Source organism: Leptinotarsa decemlineata, unplaced genomic scaffold, assembly GCF_025532065.1.
Source record: "Leptinotarsa decemlineata unplaced genomic scaffold, Ldec_3_MD MMD2_tig00026282_RagTag_RagTag, whole genome shotgun sequence".
NCBI classification, from domain to species: domain Eukaryota; kingdom Metazoa; phylum Arthropoda; class Insecta; order Coleoptera; family Chrysomelidae; genus Leptinotarsa; species Leptinotarsa decemlineata.
In genome coordinates this window covers 13,854,630-13,875,574 of record NW_027412668.1, presented here as the reverse complement: position 1 = coordinate 13,875,574, position 20,945 = coordinate 13,854,630, and the positions used below count along the sequence as shown (strand labels likewise).

General features: G+C 36.3%; 2 protein-coding genes across 2 annotated transcripts in view; both read right to left on the bottom strand.

Moving 5' to 3' along the window:
- Positions 1–20,945, bottom strand: part of wake (ankyrin repeat and fibronectin type III domain containing protein wide awake) — a 199,830-nt gene that overhangs the window by 141,212 nt on the left and 37,673 nt on the right. The window lies entirely within an intron of this gene.
- Positions 1–20,945, bottom strand: part of LOC141484586 (uncharacterized) — a 36,766-nt gene that overhangs the window by 13,752 nt on the left and 2,069 nt on the right. The window contains exons 2-3 of the mRNA XM_074179556.1: positions 7,743–8,112; positions 7,380–7,679 (exon numbers count right to left, since the gene is read on the bottom strand). Of these exons, the coding sequence (XP_074035657.1) occupies positions 7,380–7,679; positions 7,743–8,112 (670 nt within the window). The remainder of the gene's footprint in view (positions 1–7,379; positions 7,680–7,742; positions 8,113–20,945) is intronic.

The window sequence follows — 20,945 nt, the reverse complement described above, 5'->3', positions numbered from 1 at the left end:
GCAAAGGATTCGATAGTTTTTATATACCCATGATCTTGTTTTTGAAACTTATTCGATCACTGAATATTGTAGAGGTCACTTCATCAACGAATTGAGCTATAATTAAAAAAGGGCATTATGAATACAAAAAACGATTCTGAACATAAAAACAATGAAATGAATTTGAAACGTCAACTAGTAGAGACAACAGAAGCTGTCAGACAGAATTCAACTCTATCAAGAATGATAATATTGAAAATCGTTCGACACTTGAAAGATTGTATGAGCCCATAATGAAACCATTGAATGTTTTATCATCAAACGCTACTTCTAAATCAGCAGTGTTATCACCAAATCGTGGATCTGTTCAATCTACTTCAAATTATCCCATGAGTACTCCAATAAGAAGAAAACAATCTTTTGATGGTGTATCATCTGTGAATAGTGACACGAGCACACTTCAAGACGATATGAGAACAACTCTATTCGAAACACCATCATCGTCCCACATCGATTCCTCGGATCCTGACATCTCACCTGTTATGAATGAAAGTGGTGAAGATGTTTTGATGAAACATTTGAATAATGTAAAATCTAGAAATCCAGCATATGATGGAACATTTGGCGTACGTATGGATCCAATTACACAAAAGCTGAAAATGGGAAGTCTAGTGGTACATTTCAAAGATGGAAACATTTCATTTTGGGATGCTAATAAAGTGAAAAAATATGAATGCGCAGGTAGTCCAGAATTATATGATATGATCTTTTTGAAGAATCCACAAGATGTTGATAATGAAGAAACTCGTCAAGTATATTCCAAAATATTGAAAATAACGAATGCTCCATATAAACAATATCATCTGAAGAATGGTTTTAAAAATACAAATTCTAAAAAATTTCGTGAAGTCATCAAACCACTATTAGACTCACGACAATATCCAATTAGGAGTAGAAGTAAAATTGGTGGAGCACTCAAACGAGTGAAAATGGAGAAAACATATAATTCTAAACCTGCGAATTATGTGTACTGGAATTCACCGAAAGAGTTAGTTGCTCGCCTACGACTATTGGTAGCATCAAAGTCAGCTGGACATACCGGACATGATAATGAAATAATTTCAATAATTGAAGAATTACGTGAAGAAGGTATAATATATTAATATATATCCACAAGTAATGATCACTGTCACATCATCATTCAATGCAGTAACATTATCACTTTTTTCTCTTTAATCATATTGAAATAGAATGACTAATGAAGTAAGTGATATCAAACGACAAGTTGTTAATGAATTACACAGACCTGCAAGACGTAATTTTCGTAGAAGAATAACTACCATCAAAGGTTTTGCAGATCTATGGCAAATAGATCTAGCTGAACTACAACCTTATGCAAAAAGTAATGAAGGATACCGATATATATAGTATATGTAATTGATTGTTACTCAAAATATCTATGGACTGTGCCAGTTAAAGATAAAACAGGTAGTACAATAACTAATGCAATGAAAATATGTACTGAAGAAAGCCAAATTTTCCCCTAAACATATACAAAGCGATCAAGGGAAAGAATTTTTTAATAGAAGCTTCTCATCTCTCATGCGAGAATATAATATCAATCATTATTCAACATTCAGCACAAAGAAGGCAGCTATAGCAGAAAGAGTGATTCGTACAATAAAGGCATGGCTCTACAAGGAATTTTCGATGAGAGGTCACCACAAATGGCTTGATATTCTTCCAATTATAACTAGTAGATATAATAATAAAGTTCATCGTACAATAGGTATGGCACCCATCAATGTTGATTCAACAACAAAATTGAAATTCAAGGGTATCAATGGAATTGGAGGAAGACAAAGTAAACCCAAATTCCAATTGAATGATATTGTACGTATAAGTAAATACAAAAATATTTTTTGAAAAGTCTTACACTGCGAATTTTACCACGGAGCTATTCAAGATTGTTAAAATTAATAAAACCATCCCAACGACTTATAATCTTGAAGATATGAATGAACAGCCGATTAGAGGATGTTTTTACGAAGAAGAGTTATTACGAACCGAGAATCCTGACGTATATCTGATTGAGAAGGTGTTGAAGAGAAGAAAAAATAAAGTATATGTAAAGTGGTTAGGTCTTCCTAGCGAACAAAATTCTTGGATTGATGAATCAAATATGGTTTAAATGTATCTAATAGTGACTTTTATGAATAAAGTAATATTAAAGTTCATTATTGTTTTCATTTCAATTATAAGTATGTGAATTGAAAAATATTGCAGCGGTAAACATTGCCCCAGCCATTCGCAATGTTCTGTGTATACCAAACCAAATTAATTGTATACTCCATTCCCGCTTATATTTTTCAACTCACGATATTGAAAACACATTATCATTCCCAAAACTAATCGCCGTCACTTTGAAATGCAGTATCCAACTCTTTTTGCCAATTATCTCTCACTGATAATGCCGTCTCATAAAGCTTAGTCGACTCCTCAAGCTCAGCCTGAGCTTGCATTCTCGAACGTTGATGGAATTGCTTATCTTTACCTATTTTTGAACGGAGTTCATCAGCATCTTTAGACATTCTAGCCAATTCAACCTTCGCTAATGCAATCTTGGCATCTAATGCTTCAAGAGTTTCATTATTAGCATTAATAGCTCGCTCACTCTTTTCAAGTTCAGCAATAGTCATCTGTGCCTTTACAAGACGGTATTTTGCTTTCCTTTTCATTTCCCCAAACCGATGGAGGGGACTGAAAGAAGATAGCGGTTCAGCTTTCAAATCACTCTTCATTTCTTTAGGAGTACCTTTTGGCTTCCTCTTCGATCTGTCACTTTTCGTTGCGGGTTTTTTCTGTCGCACAACACTTTTGGATTCTTTCTTTTCTTTAAAGTCAGTGACAATCGATGAAGATGCCTTAGTAACCTTCCTCTTGATTGTTCTAGATTTCTTATCAACACCAAGAGGAAGGGTAGATGAAGAGTGTTTGAGTGATGATAATTGCGAAACGATCGGATTCTCAATAATAATTTGCTCATTTGGTTCTGGCACATCTGCAAAGTTAACGAAGTCGTTAATATCAAAATCATTTATCGAATCTTGACTCGATAAATGTAATACTGGAATATTTTCAAAATCAGTCTGATCGATATCAACAAGTGGTGAACCATCTTCAGCAATCAATAGCGGCATAGAGCTCATGATTATTAAGGTCTGAGGAATGATATGTGATAGCAATAGAATGTGGATAGGAAAGGTGATGATGTTACTGAGACCTCACCATTTATAGAAGAAAATAAACTAGCGCATGCGCTCTTTCATCAACTGGCACATGCGCTCTCTCACTGAACTATTCACGCATGTAACAATCTTTGTCATTTAAGAGGAAAACTTTGTGTTGCATGCATGTATTTTTAAATGTTAGAAAATAATACAAATAAATTCAAAATATATATTATATATTATATATATATATATTATATATATATATATATATATTTATATATATATTATATATATTATTAATAATAGAGGACAATAACGATAATAAAAAATATAAAATGAAAAATGTTAATATGTCTCTGTGGATGTGGAACGTTCTTTGACTCTATTCCTCAATAGTTGTTGCTCGTGCGTCGAACACCAACATTGAAAAAAATGGATTCTCCTATTGGGGTAGAGTTGACCAACCTTCTCACACAGATCCCAAGTACTTCTACATGCATTGCATACATGATTCCAACAATTCATGGAATATGTATCACAACGCAAACAACGTTGCAGTGGAGTTGGAACGGCAGCACAGGTACCGCAAATATTTCTACAGATACCTATATTGTTAAATATTATAGGTTCGGAACACTTCAGACACTGTAACTGTTGTTGATGATAATCCGATTTTGTTCGCTTCGGTGGATGAGAAGGAGGCGATAGTTGAATCCGCAACACGCAATCACTACACATACCAGTACATGGATTGATTGAATCCTTAGGTCTACTTATTTGACAAAAGTAGCACACAATAGCCCCTGCAATCATCATTGGGTAGACACACACTTTTGGTTTTTCATTCCACTCTTTTGGAAACGGCATTTTACTAATTCGATTAGAAATATTAAGAGATGACTTACAGAAACTCTGAATGCTCTCTCCTACACCTACGATCTCTATTTATACAAATCAACATCATGTGAAAGTATAGTGGGATAATTCTCCTACTATTCCACTCTAAACGAGTCAAGTGGGAGTCGCATCACCTCCTATATAAGTCGACTTGCAAACCTAGAGTTCATTCATTCACTCTCTACAACTGTGAGCAAACAACAACAAGATGAATTCTGCAAAAATAAATGCTGCATTAAATAGAATATCTGCTGTTGATGAAAACAATTGGATAGACGAATCAGATGATGAGGATGTCAATGTTCCGCTAGAGGAAGTGATAGTTGAAGCAGAAGATGTTGGAGTCGATGAAGATGAGATAGACGAAGTTGAAAACGAGGCCAACCAAAGCGACGAAGATGATGACGTGATGGAGTTTGAGAGGGTCATGGATGAAGAAGGAGATGATGAAGGGATAGAAGCTGACACAACTGAAGGCGATGGTGCTTTGAGGATCGGTATGCGAACGCTCAATGTCAGTGAGACACTGGAAGATCCCTTGGATTTGTATTGTGCAATGGATGCATACGTATTGATCAGCACAATAGATGGAGAGAACAAAAAACTATGTTGGTGCTGCTTTCGGTTTTATTCGCATAGAAACAATAATGGAGGGTGGTATGCCCATGTCAACACCCACAACACTGTCTCAATTATGGAAATGGGACAGAATTGGTGTGAAGCTTGCGAGAGGCCACTAACAAACTTCACCCGAGTATCTACATGTATTATATGTAATAATGTCCAACCTGTGGCACAATAACCGTGGACCTACTGGTCAAAAAAACAACAGCCCTTTTCAGGGCTACATTATTCACACAAACAGTAGTTAGTTGTATTAGTATTCATAGATTATATGACAAATGAATACTTTGACTAATAAAAGTCTAAGTAATTTGTTAGTCTTTGAATATCTATACATTATATGACAAATAAATTACTACTTTGACTGAAAAGTCGATATTTGGAATTTGATAGTCATTGAATATCTATGCATATGATGAGTACTACTTTAAATGAAAGTTGAAGTTGGCATTTTGTCAATCATTGTATGCATATAATGATGAATACTTTTACATACATACATTTTGTTTGAGACTATAATGTTAACAATGGTATGAACCTGTTTCTGTTTGAAAGTATAATGATAGCTCTGAAAAGAGCTATTTTTTTATTGTTTCAGTCTTCAATTGTAGCCCTGAAAAGGGCTGTTTTTTTATTAATCCATGCAATGGTATGGACTAACGCTCCTCATCATCATCAGAAACAATGATGATTGTATCATCATCTGTATCTGATGATATACTGATGATGTCATCCTCATAATCATCTGAATCAGACGATATACTAATGGCATCATCATTAGCATAATTATCTAGCTCGTTATCCTCTAGATCGTCTAACTCATTGACATCCATCTCTAACTCTGCCTCTACTTCCTCTTGCATACCTTCTTCCATACGTGCCGGGAAATCATCAGGTAGATCATAGATACGTTGCAGCATTTGTGCAAAATTTGTACTGAAATGATCGAACGTTGAATCTATTCTATGTACCTGGATGGGGCCTGTACTCGTCATAGAACACTCTGGTACACTCATCGGTTCGGTGGTGGAATCAGCACTCGACTTTGTGGAAGAATGATATAGAACTGGGATTGATGCTTTATTTATATGGAAAAAAAAAGGAGGGGGTGAAGTGTAAATGTAGAACAATTCAGTGTTTGAAATTCGAAAGCAATAAGAATGACAATTTTCTTGAAATTCTAAGTGATTATTATTATTAGAAACTCTGAGTGATTATTATAAAAAAAACTAATAAGGGAGAGGGAAAAAGACACTGCCCCAACCTCGCAGTGCCTCGTGTACACCAACCAAAAAGTGTGTACTCCGTGGAAGGAAAGGAAAGGAATAGAAAGGATGGGAGAAATGAGGAAACGATTACATATCATCGTCTGAATTCAGGACTTCATCAATCAGGATAGGGGATGGGGGAGGACTATCATCGGACTCATTGTCAGCGTCACCGTCATCATCGTCATCGCTGTCGTCGTCGTCTGTGTTTCCGGACTGTGTATCCCATTCGTAATCATTCCGCCAATCATAGGGATCTGGATAATCCCCATCAGACAGGTCCGCTTGATCGGTTCCAGTAACGTGAAGCACTTGTATCCGATCATCATAAATTATGTCATCATAATTCATCGAGTGAGGTGCAGTCGTGGAGGTAACGAAACCTTCATGGATAGAAGCCCAGTAAGGATGTTGATGCGCTGGGTCACTGTACGGCTCAGTAGTTGAATCAGGTTCCATGTTGAAGGTGGCTGATCAACTGAATTTTCCAACAGATAATTCCTACTTTTATACTTTTGAAAGGGAGTGGGGGAGGGTGGGGAGGAGGGAGGAGAGGGGATTAAGTGGGAATGAATTTCAAAAATGACATGAGCTATATTCCATGAAAGAGAAAATTGAAAATACTATATGAAATATATGAAATATACTTATTGATTTCATTATGAAACATATTTTCTTCCCAAGAGATTATTTACAATAGATTAGAGAACACAAAAATTGATGTGAGGTATTTGCATAGAAGAACTTGTAATTGAAATAGAAAAAGGAAATAATAATGAGACGAAGTGAGAAAAAAATGCTCCAACCATCGCATTGTTCAATGTGTACCAAACCAAAACAATGTACACCCTTAATTTCACTTCTTTTTTTTTTATTTTATTTTTATTTCCTAAAATTACAAACATAAACTTAAAACTATCTTAATTAAATATTCCTAACTAACCTAAAACTAATCTTACTACACTTACACTTAATCTATGGGAAGTTTTATAAAAGTCACTAACTTTTTATAAGTCTCTATCGAAGAGGTATCTGCTTCACACTTTTTCTCCAGAGATGCATACTTCCGATCTAGTTCGGCTATTACTTTTTCTGCTTCCCTCCGTCGGTTAACAATTTCAGCCATTTCGCGCTTCCTTTTAACCAACGCGGCCTCAGTAGCTCGAGAAGCATGTTCTGCTTCCTTACATCTCTGTAGAAAACTGTCCAACATTTCACTAACCTCTCCGATAGGCTGTCGCACTTGTGGCACTAACACTTCAGGATTCGTCACCGGTGTTGCCAGCATCGGCGAAAGCGGCACCACCGACGGAGTGAATACGATGGGAGCCTCCTCCGATGGGGACAATACAACTGGTGGCTCCTCCGGAGAAGGCGCCCTAGGTTGTTCACTACTGCTGCGGGTGGTGTGGAGGGCCTTAAGCTGTTTGGAGCGGTCGACCAACTACCTGCATAAGGATTAGTCCTATTGCAAGTAGCTCGGTACTTAGAAATAGGACCAACCTTCGCTGCAGGTCGTTGGCAAACCTTCTTTACAGGCCTGACTTCCTCCTCCTCCTCGAATAAGTCAGGGCTGGTGGATCTGCACCTAACTCGTGAAGTGGATGCCTTCTCCTGCTCTGTCATAGGCATGATGGATGCCACAGCGTTATTTAATTCCTGAGTGTTGGATGCCATTCTGAAAATGTAAAATAATACAAAGTTAGTAGATGTAAAAAATTAAAGTACATTGTTAACTTACTCAAACTTAGCTCCTCGTCGTATAGTACACTGCTTCTGGTTGAGTATGGCTGGACTGCTCTGGATGACTGGAGTTGTCGTACTGAATGTAGAAGAACGTGCTCCTCGGGTATCAACATCATTGGGAGTGGAGGGAATGAGGTGGGGGCGTGCATGCGCAATGGTTGGAATATGGTGGGGCGAGAAATGGTAGGAAGTGGGCGGGGTGAGCAATGGTGGGAAGAAAGCGGGCCGCGCTCCGCGCGGCTTACGCCCCAATTCGCTACGCTCGCGCCGGCGCGCTTCGCGCGCCGGCGCGAGCGTAATGGGGCCACCGCCCACCACCCGGGGGGAGGGAGGGGGGGGTGGGGGTGGGGGGCGGCGGGGCCGCGCTACGCGCGGCCCCGCCGCCCCCAACCCCCACCCGCGCGCTTCGCGCGCCGTGAAACCTAACCTAACCACACACTATGACCCTAACCTACAGTATGTATTAATAATCTAACCTAACGCGGGAGTAAATTCACCATGTTGGTTCAATTAATACGTCATCTGTTGGTTTTGGTTTTGGTTCTATTATTCTAACATTTGGATCAATGTCCAGTCCTGGATATCCCAGTCCACCTGATGGCCTGACTTTATGGCTTTTCTCCAAAACTTCAACTCTCTCTTCTAGTACATCATACTTTTTCATTATAGTCCCTGTTATGTTTGACATAGCATCAATTTTTTTATTTGTAGACGCTGTTATGTCAGACATTTTTATGTCCACATCATTTGTAAGTTTGTCAAATTTACGAGTGAAAGTTATCCGAGCCTCTGCAATTTTATCGTCAAATGCTTGACGGGCATCGCGAGCAATATTACCTATTGTGGATTGTATTGCAGCTTGTAGGGCTAGAAGTATAACCTCCTTTGTTCCGTTAATTTCCCCTCAAGATATGATACAGTTACACAATCACTCTTGTCAATTGGTTCGCTTATATTTTTCAATATTTTTCTTTGCATGTCATAATGACCATCTTTTGTTAATTTAAAACCAATCCCGGGAGGACCTCGAATGACATTACCACCCAATTTTCTTTTTCTACCAAACTTATCGATTGTTTTAGACATTGTGCACTCTACGATGATTCTTTTCAAACTGATATTTCTTTCATTTACATTATGTTATATACTTTACAGTAATTGGTTAGGAAAATAGAAATGAAACAAATAATATTTTTATCATTTTTTATACATCTAAGTAACTTGGTAAAAGTGATACATATACAATACATAATACAATAATCACAAATAATCACAAATAAGAATGTTCCGGTTTGAAGGAATAAGCAATAATACTTCGAATTATAATTCAATTATTCATCTCTACAGTCAACAAATTGATTAGTTGGTCTAAGGCGCTCTCTTGAGAAAAAGAATGAACGATTTCAGACACCCAACGAATGTTATCATTAGGATCATTTCGATAAAATTCTATATCGCTATGACCCCATGGAAGAGTTCGAGTGGTATTCGGAATGATGAATCTCTTGTCGTCATGATACGATAAAGCGACTTTATTTTTCAATTCAGTGTAAATATCATGCAATACGCTTCTGAACGAGTTCATCTTCCTGAATATCATACCTCCCTCTTCAATGATTTTTTCATAGTCTTCACATGTCAATTCATTCTTTATAACAGATCGTTTCACACCTTTGGCCTTCTTCAGTTCACCATCAACAGATTTCACGTAATACGCTTTAGCACCTGTACCGTAAAAGCTGATTATTGGATCATTTGGGAATTCATCTTTGAAATTACCCAGAACTGACTTTGTCACTGGAATATTGAATTGGTTTCCTATTTTATAATTAGATGTATCGAACTTATTTATATTATTTTTGATAAATTCATAGAAATTGTCTGTATTTACTTTGAGAATAAGGGAGTCGGTATCAGTGTAGAGTAAGGACGCATCTTCTCCAAACTGTTGTTTGATACATCCATAGAAAAAATCATACATAACTGTTTTAGATAATTCTAGAATGGAAAATCCTAAATATAGTGGTTTATCATAATGAACTTTTACTCTAGCCAATTGAATGGCAACAAAATTTTCTGTAAAAATAGAGCATTTTTTAAAATTTGGTCGAGATATGAGACAACTAGCACCTATAGTTCTTTTTATATTTTCCCAATGTGTAATGAGTCTAACATCAATTCTATTGTCTACGTTTTCCATTGTTTTTCCATAGACTGCATTATTCATTAGTTTGTAGAAATCTTTTTCAGATTTGTTATTAGACCTATTACGCATTTCAGTATTCAAATCTATATAAGGCTTCATCCAACATGATTGCTTAAACCTCAATACTCTATGTGTGTTCATCACTATCAAACCATGATTGACAGCTTGCTGTAAGTTTCTATAGTGAACAATATATTTTCTTTTGTCGTTTAAATTTGGAATTAATTTGGGAACTTTCGATTTTGCATATGGAGGTATCAAACGTTCAACTAAGAATGGTAAATCGGAATGTTTATCATGAAGTTCTTGGGGATAATGTATATCCACTTCCAATACATATCCATAAGGACTATCAATATCCACATTCATTATATCAAGATTGAGAATTTCATGAGGTGCTAACCATGAAAATTCACCTGTTGGTAATGGTTGCGACATGCTATGACCATATAGATTTGTTGCATCCAAATATGAAATGAATGAAGATGGTTCATTTGGATTATAATCCGGTAAAAATTTATTGTTTGCTTTATGTTTCCTTTCACTACATTGACTTATTCCACCACGAATACCTTGTTGAAAGAAGTGAACCATATCAATATCAGTTAGTAATTCCAATTCAATATTAGTATATTTCAACATGGCATCCCACGATAATCCGGGTGCAGTGAAGTATTGTGCCGGATCCAATTTATATTTATCAACAGATATATTTCTAAAGTTTTCAAAAATGTCACATAATAGTAACACATCTGACTTTAAATATAAATCAGAGTATTCACCCAAATCCTGACATTCGAATAAATTCCAAACAAGTTGAGCTCTCCCATAATCATTATCTGATACATGTTCACAATTGAGTTTATCATAAAATTGATTTTTGGTTGGAAGTCTTGGATGATTCAGTTTTTCGATGTCATCAACAAAACTATAGGGAAATACACCTTTCTTTCTCATCAAATTGAAATTTTCAATTTGTGGGAAATGTTTGCGCATCTCGATACACTGATCAGATGTTAAATTTGCACCTGAATTCTCCAAAGAACTAGGCATGAATCTGAAACTATCAATGAATCTCATTTTCAAATAATTCTTCTTCACCCTACCATCTTTATCCGTATAGGAGTGTGTAAAGAGATGTTTTGTGAAAGATATATATTTCTCATTAGTTTGTGGGATGACATCCACTTTATCTTTGTTTTTATACAATTCCTTTATGAATAAATGACAATCATATCCACTGAGATTGTGAAAAATTATAGGAATGAAATTTGGCAATTTAAAATTCAAATTACAAGATGAATGAGCAGCAGGGGACCTTTTTTTTCCTGTGAGGTGACAATGATCCCTCACTTTGACTTCGCCATCATTAAATTGTTTGGAACAAATGCCACAATTTGTGGCAGAAGCAAACTGTTCCTCTTCCTCAGGAGTTTGTACATCCATAGGAATAGGAAACCTGAGATGATTTTCATAAATATTTTTCAAATCATCTTCGATTTTGCTAACAAATTTCTGGGCTGCATCCATACCCCTATACGAAACAAATTTTGATAAATCATCATTGTATGAACATTTAATCAAATAAGCAAATGAATAAGGCTCATGTTTGAATGTCTTGATCGAATACGAGTATTCAGGATTTGGTTTAGTGGTTTGAATCGGCTTCAGTACTGATTCAAAATCGGCATACACTACAAATGGTACCTTCATTTGTTTCTCAAAGTTTTCAAAAGTTAGTATATTTTCAGGTACCGTTTTCCCATATTTATTGACTTTGAAATTGGTTGATGGTGTTGTAGTACTCAAGTGATTACAATCATTTATCTTATGACGTAATAGTAATTGTTCATTAGAAAAATATATAAACAGCCATCACAAAAATATTTCTTATGTTCATGAGCCGATAATTGGCTTGAAACTAATCTTGAAAGATCTTTAATCCAACAATAATGATTATTACCGAAATCATCTGTGATAAGTAACAAATTGACATGTCTTCTAAGTCTTCTCTGAGAGTAACGTAATGGTCCAATTATTTCATACATTATTTTACCCTTCTCGAATTTACTTTCTAAACCGTACACATTAACTGAAATATCATTCTTGTCTTCAAATTTCACAATATCTTTCAACTTTACCGGAAAATTCATACCTGTTACATCTATGACTGTACTGAAATGTGGATACGATGAAACTTCTGATGTTCTATCGATTGCAGGATGTAGTGCTGAAGTGATAGCCCATGCAAAACAATGCTGATCTTCATTACGGACATTAACCACGGCCTTCCTACGCTCGATACATTCAGGCAGCTTCACATATGAACATCCACTGAGCGGGCTGTATTTATTAATGTTCAACTCCAGAAACATGATTTTTTCACAAGTCCAACCTTAAATACAGAACAATATTACTAATCCATCCAATTAAAACTTGGTAGAAATGTTTACCTGAATCACGTTCCTGGAATTCTGTAGTTTGAGCGATAATCCCATTTCGAAATCCATCAAATAAGGAATTCAAATCAGTAGATTGATCAACTGTTCTATTCTGTGAATTAAATGATTTGGTTTCCTTCAGGTCTTGTGTTTGTAGAATATAACTCCCAAATACTTCCATATTCACTTTGATGATTTTGTGAACCCTGATGGCCGATTCCAATAATTCTATAACTTTCTGCCTGATTTCATTAAAGAATAACATGTAATCGGTGGAAACAATGGAACTCTGCACCCTGTATGTCGCAATCCGACGTTTGAAGGCGCTCTTTATAATTTGAACACCATCACTGAATTGAACACATGTATTATTCTTATGTTGTAGAGTTCTATTGTGAGAATTCACTTGAGTCAATGGAATCATCACATTACAACAATTACATGTGTACATAGGTGCTGCAGCGTCATCTAATCTCACTCGTTTCACTGATGGCCCTCCTTGGCAACTCTGGAGCTGATGACGACGAAGGTTGTCACTACGGGTAAAAGATTTACCACATTCACAAGAATACATTTTCTATGATATGTTCTCACTAACTCACTCGATGGAAACTGACATAACCAACACTCGCCCGCTTCTTAAATACCATAATCCTCGTCGCCTGCGCATCACCGTAGAGAGTGAGGGTAGGTAAGGACACATCGATGCATCCACTAGAGATGCCTGACGTCACAGCCAAGCCCATCTCCCAATTTGATGCGAGTTGCCGGCACGAGCAAGCAGTGATCGTTGCGCTCTCGGAGAGGGCAGACGTTTGCACAGTCCTCGCCCGCCTGCGTGTCACCATCAATAGCGAGGGTAGGGTGATGCGTTACGTCACATCATTCACTGCTTCGAGAGCGATAGCCGAACAAGCAATTGTCGTTGCGCTCTCGGAGAGGACAGACGTTAGCACAGTCCTCGCCCGCCTGCGTGTCACCATTGATGGCGAGTCTGGGGCGTTACGTCACATCCTTCACTACATCGAGGGAGGTGAGAGCAGACTGATGAATACGCATTACTCTGCCACACGTCGTGGAGTGAACATGTCGCTCTCTAGCCGTTGAACGGTTATTGCTGTGACGTCACTCCACTACTAACTTGGTGCCCTCACACCGATGGAGCATTCATTACTTGGAGGATCTTCGAAGTATGCAGACGTATGTTTGTACATAGACAAACAAGCACATGATGAAACCCTGTACCGTGCATTCTCTAACACACACACACACACACATACACACACAAAATCTCATATGAAAAAAAAATCTGAACGATCCATGCACCAGACACTTCAAGGTCACAACGCCTTGACTTCACTGCACAACAAAAAAAAGCAAATAACACGTCATATTGGTGGGGGAGTATTAGAACCGGGAAAAAATTTCTGAACGATCCATACACCACACCCTTCAAGGTCACATCACATTGACTTCACCAAACAACAACCAATAAAAAAGCAATTAATACGTCATAGTGGTGGGGGGAGGCTTAGAACCGGCTCAAATCTCCTACTGACACAATCGAAATGAAAAACTCCCTCCATCCTCGTCGATTCTTGGGAACGATCAAAGACATCAAGCCAATGGCATCGTTACAGACGGCTGGAAAAAGTCCTTCGATGCTAAGTTGGTCACACGGTCCGTTGACTCTACACACCAACTTTGCTCGTAATCGATATGAACCTATTGGAATTATCAGTTGGTGAAGGAGGTTAGAAAGGATATCGAGCATTATATGAAAGATTCATGATACGATTAGGAGGGGTTGTGGTAGTTATTGGAGAAACGATGAAATCAATTGCTTTCCGAAGGCGCCGCTGGTGATTTAATTTAGGAAGATTTCCACCGTTTGAGAAGGGAAACTATATTTGACATTTCTGACTGGAAGATTCCAGAGATATTATCATTCTGCAAATAAGACTCGAAAAAGTCTCATATTCATTTTTTTGTTTCTTTAATTCTTGAATTTCGAATTTGACCTCGTACTTTTGACAGTGAAGTCATATTTTTGATTTTGAACTCGTAATTTCGATTCTGAATCAAAATTTTTTTGTCAGGCACGTGATTTCGAATTCGAAGTCAAAATTTTAATTTGACTCGTTATTCCAACTATGACTACTTTTGATCGTGAACTAGTAGTTTTTATATCTAAATCAAAATTTTGACTTCAAACCCATAATTTCGAATTCAAAGTCAAAATTTCGGTTTTAAAATTTTGACAAAAAATTGATAATTTCGACATTAAAATGGAAATAGTGTGTTCAAAATTTCGTCATTATTTTCGTAATTTCTATTTGAAACTTCTAGTTTTGACTTCAAATTTGTAACTTGACTTTGCAAATTTTTATTTTAGAATCCAGATTTTCACTTCAAACTCGTAAAGTTCAATTGTTGGCTTTGAAATCATAATTTCGACATGAAACGACATATGTAGAAGCGCAGAAGGTTCTTGAACTTTTCTTTCACGTTTCTTGATTGATTTTGGTTTCAAACTTACAACGTTGACTTTAAACTCATAGTTTCTATTCCTAACTTGTACATCAGCTTTCAACATCGTAATTTTGACGTTAAACTCGTAATTTAGATGTTTAAATTGTACTTGAGTTTTCAATCTCAAATTTAGACTTCAAACTAATTATTTCAATTTATAATAGATTCCTGAATGGATATGTATATGGATATGATCTTCTTCTCATTCCAATTTCTATTTCTAAAACGAATTTTGATTCGAAAGTTGATCTTGCAAAGGATTGTGACAAATTCTGACAAGTTCTGAAATCTGACATCTCAGTCAAGGTGATTTATTTTATGCATATATTCAATGGAGTTATTATTGAATCTTTGTTGGGAAAAAAACAACTATAAGTGAACATTTCTCACCAGTGTGAAGGTGGCCATGCGTGTTCATCCATGTGTTTGGTGAAAGAGAGGCGAGCGCGCTATTCCGCCATAGGTCGTTTCACCTCAATTATTCACATGGCTAGCCATGGAAATTTTTACATTGATAGACTCATTGCTGGAAACGAACTGATGTGATTGGAAATGATTCAAACGATGATGAAAATCCTTTTTTTTATGAAATGAACCGCATTTTATTGAAATTGTACAACAACTGATAATAATAGAAGCAGAAAAATAATTCCGAAAGGAAATTCGTTGCTAGGAATATTTTTTCTGTCAAATAATTAAATACACCCCCGAGTACCCTTAATTCAATTTTCATTAGAAAATATCATAACTCCTTGCAGAAACACATTGCTGGGAATGTTTTTTCATGAAACCATCGAATTTGGCATGCTTATTAACCCCAGAAGGGTCGCTGATTTGGTCTCGCGAGAGCACCCCCAACTACCCTAATTCACTTTTCATTAAAAAAAGCATAAGTCCTTGAAAAAACACATTGCTGGGAGTATTTTTTCAAGAAACCAATCGAATTTAGCAAGCTTGTTAACCCCAGATGGGTCGCTGATTTTGTCTCACGAAAATACATCCCTTCTACCCTTTATTCAATTTTCATTAATCATAACTCCTTGCAGAAATACATTGCTGGGAATATTTTTCCATGCAACCATCGAATTTGGCATGCTTATTAACCCCAGAGGTGTCACTGATTTTGTCTCACGAAAATACACCCCCTTCTACCCTTAATTCAATTTTCATTAGAAAAAATCATAACTCCTTGCAGAAACACATTGCTGGGAATATTTTTTCATGAAACCATCAAATTTGGCATGCTTATCAACCCCAGATGGGTCACTGATTTTGTCTCACGAAAATACACCCCCTTCTACCCTTAATTCAATTTTAATTTAAAAAAATTATAACTCCTTGCAGAAACACATTACTGGCAATATTTTTCCATGAAACCATCGAATTTGGCATGTTTATTAACCCCAGAGGAGTCACTGATTTTGTCTCACGAAAATACACCCCCTTCTACCCTTAATTCAATTTTCATTAGAAAAAATCATAACTCCTTGCAGAAACACATTGCTGGAAATATTTTTTCATGAAACTATCGAATTTGGCATGCCTAATAACGCCAGATGGATCACTGATTTTGTCTCACGAAAATACACCCCCTTCTACCATTAATTCAATTTCAATTTAAAAAATCATAACTCCTTGCAGAAACACATTGCTGGAAATTTTTTTCATGAAACCATCGAATTTGGCATGCTTATTAACCCCAGAGGGGTCACTGATTTTGTCTCACGAAAATACACCCCCTTCTACCCTTAATTCAATTTTCATTAGAAAAAAATCATAACTCCTTGCAGAAACACATTGCTAGGAAATTTTTTTCATGAAACCATCGAATGCGGCATGCTTATCAACCCCAGAAGGGTCGCTGATTTAGTAACGCGAAAGAACACCCCCTTCTACCCTTAATTCAATTTTCATTAGAAAAATTCATAACTCCTTGCAGAAACACATTGCTGGGAATATTTTTTCATGAAACCATCTTTCACCAAACACATGGATGAAAACGCATGGCCACCTTCACACTGGTACATTTCTCCAACTTTCAAAATGTAAATTATTTTATTGCAAATTTGGTCTGACACTCAAGTAAATTCAAATCCAAGATAGAGTGGATGTAAACATTGACATGCCCTACGCACGTGATATTGAAAATCCCAAGAATTGGCCAGGGTCGCATTCAGAACCAACATTTTGTTGATCGCAAATGCTTATCATATTTAGGAAAACTTTTTTATAATAACGAGTGAAATGCACAAGTTTTGCAGTTTAACGGGAAGAATGCAGATGAAATGTGTAATATAAAAAGATTTTCATTGGATTTTTTCACAGCGCACTCAAGCATTATATGAAAAGAGACGTAATTATTTCTTTATTGATAATTTCTATTTTATGTAAAATCAAAAATAATAATAATCAAAATTATTCAACTGGATGAATTTGTCTCTTCATCAGTAGTGTCATCCTCACCAATCTGAATTATCAGTGGCTCGATTTGTGCCTCTATTATGTTATCAAGCTTCCACATCTTTGTCTCGACTTCCGATATCACATGCCGAACACACTTCTCCCATTTCTCCGCTGTGATTCTTTTCAAAGCCTCATCAAAAAGTACTTTGAGATCTGCAAATTTGAACGTGGTGTTATGCTGAGCTACAAAATTCTTCACATCCGCCCATATTAACTCGATGGGATTGAGCTCGCAGTAGTATGGAGGCAGGCGAAGGACAATTTTGTTTTGGCCTGCTGTCATCCCATCGACTATATATTTTTGGTATTCAAGCTTGCGCTCTTTGACAATTTTTAGTAGTTGTACTCTTAGCATATTCAAAGCTAATATTCTTTGATCGCAGCCAATTTTGGATTTCAACCTTCTTTGAAGACGTTGTCGGAATCTTCTCTAACCGTCGCGAATGATAAGGTGCATTGTCCATTACAATCACAGCATTATCCTCCAGATGGGGTAGAACTTTGGAAAACCACTGTTCGAAAGACTCACCGTTCATTTCTTCGTGATAATCTCCAGTTTTCATCGACTCGAAACACCACAGCCCTTCAGCAACAAACCCATTCTCATTGCCGATGTGACAAATATTAACCCGTCTTACTTCACCTGAAATTATGAAGAGGTATGTGAGTAAATAAAACAAATACGAGGGTTACTTTTTATATATTGAGATTGAGGCAGGTATTGATATAAATATAAGTTTACCTGATGGATTTGTTAATCCGGTGGATAGTCCATCTAGAAAGGCCCTCCTAGATGAGGTCACAGTTTCATCGACCCATACTTTAGGGGTAGTATGGCCAGCATTAACCCAGGTTTCATCCATATAATAAATTGTTCTCTGTTGTTCCCTATAATATTCAATTTTGGTCAGATACTCTCTCCTCCATAACACAATTTCCTCTCTATCCAATAATAAACTATTGCGCCCTCGTTTTTTCCATACGAAGTTCAAATGTTTCAATACTTTATGGAATGTTGACCGCTTGAAACTTGGCAATAAAACATTTTCATTTATTTCTCATTCACTCATTCATTTACTTTGTCTATCGTGGTTATTTCATTTCTGAAAATGTACTCATGCACTTTCTCCTGATTGCATGTTTATCAGCATCATCTATTGATTTTATAATGGTTTGACGATTCTGATTTGTATTCCGTTTGGAAAATGTATGATTTTGTTTATATTTCCGTAAAATATTGTAAATCGAAGCGCAACACACTCCAATTTTATCGGAAACTCTCGATACGACTTCGTCGACAGTCGATGTCTCAATTTCTTCCATTTTTTTCTTGAACACATTTAAAATCACTTCTTTCATCTCAACACTTAAATGTCTTTTTTTGGATCGTTTCCTGGCTGGATTCAGAGGATAGCTCACAGTGTCATCAGCAGTGTCTGTACTGGACATCTTGGAAAACAACTTTGAACAATATACTATAACGCACGCCACACAAGCACGCAAACGACTGATTACAACCCTGTGCTGGTATCGAACTTGAACCAAGAAGGCCAATTCACCAATGAACGCTGCCCTTTCCATCTGACAGTGGGCGATCACGTGAACATCACGCTTCGGTTTTGTTTTGTTTTACTCTATCTTGAATTTGGATAGACTTTAGATATTTTTGGGGTCTGATATTTCATACTCTAGAAAGTATTTTTTCATATATCATTTATATTTATATTTTCATAATTTTTTTATATTTGCCAGTAATGCCTGTGTGACATTTGCAAAGGATAATTTTGAGAATATATTATATCTCAACTTATACAACTACTGATACTTACCTCAGTCAATGAAGGTCACAGAGATGTATATTATATTTACTAGGTTCATCCATGCGAGTGATATGAAAAATTACCCAGGGAAACAAGCTCGAGGTGAGGTTGCAACAAACTTCTGAGTGCTACATGGTACAATCTACAGTCTCTCTACTTCTCCATCTTCAGGTATCTATACAAAAAATTTGGAGAACTTTCGAAGCAAGAAAAAAAAAATTTAATGGAAAATAAACTCTCTGAACGATTTTTATGCACAGAAGTGACGTTTGGATAGAAACTAAAGATAATGATCATTTTTTGTTCTGCTGTAGAAAACGTGTTCTCAATAGACTTAACAATCTTTCTATGGCTGGGATTGAATCAAATAAGCGTATGAATGTCTCCTCTATAGGGTATTTATTAAACATGCGGCAAAAAATGTTAAGCACTATTCCAAGGACTATTCAAAGGATATTTTGTCCTTTGATGATTTTTGATAGGGTGCTTTGTTTCAAAGATACGGAGCGAAAAAGAATTTCGACAATAGCAATTCATTACCAAAATTTACTTGCAATGTTTCTTAATCTACAAGAACTGTTGAAAATCATAACCCCTTGCTTGTATGCAAAAATCCAGTCTTCTCCTCATCGACTCCCGAACTCTTTCAAAAACACCAGGATCGTTTTTGATTGCGTTACACCCAGCAATTATCCGATTTCTCAAATCTTCCACATCTTCCACTGTAATCGGAATGTTGATAGATACCAACGGAATTGTTAGAATTTTTATTACTCGGTAGGTCTAGTGTAGTACGCTATACTTTTATTTGAAGGTGGTTGGCAATGTTTCGTGGTGCATTTCATTAGTTCGGACATCCATTGGCCCCTCCTAATATTATAAATGCGAATGTAAGTTTGTTTGTTATAGCAGGAGAGCCCACGATGCAAAATGGGGATTTACTCGAGCGTCATTGAGACATATTAGGTCGCAAAGCTTAGATGATAAGAAGAAAAAAATGTTTTATAATACATACCTTTTCATCGGTGGGGGAAGCGGCTATAGATTTTCATATATGTAAAAAAATACTGTTTCATGGACATACTCGAGCACGTCAGATATTGATAGCATCAATGTCCTACGTATTTTCATTAATGTTGGTATGTTAATCTGATCGTTTGCATGATGTGAGTGGTTATACGTAAGGGTTAAAAGTGAAAAGAAAAAAAATTCAATTGAGCGCGTCAGATTTTCTGAGGGGGTGTAAAGTTCAAAAAAAAAAGCTCTCATTCAATAATCTAACGATTTCGATCTGACGCAAACTCGCGACCATTATTATAATGTGCAAAAAAAATTCGTCATTTTGAAATACTCAAGCGCGTCAGATAGAGATATGTATGGTTCATCTTTATATTTTAGACGTGCTGTCTCAAAATCTGACGATTATCTAGAGGGATTCGCTTAATCTGGCAAAAACAATATTTTTTCAAAAATTCATCCAACTTAATTAATTGAAAAGCTCAGGAAATAGCATGCAAATAAATAAGTGTATGTTTTTCAACTAGAATACTTGTATTTATAAGAGAATAATTTTGAAAAAATGCCCAAGAATATTAATTTTTTTATAATCAATCGATTAATTAATGGAGAAGAGAGAAATTGAATTTTCCATGTTTTTTACTACTTTCGTATGTAACTAACGTTACTGCAGTTTCGTCCTCTAAGGACATTTTTAAACTTATATATTGTATAAGTTT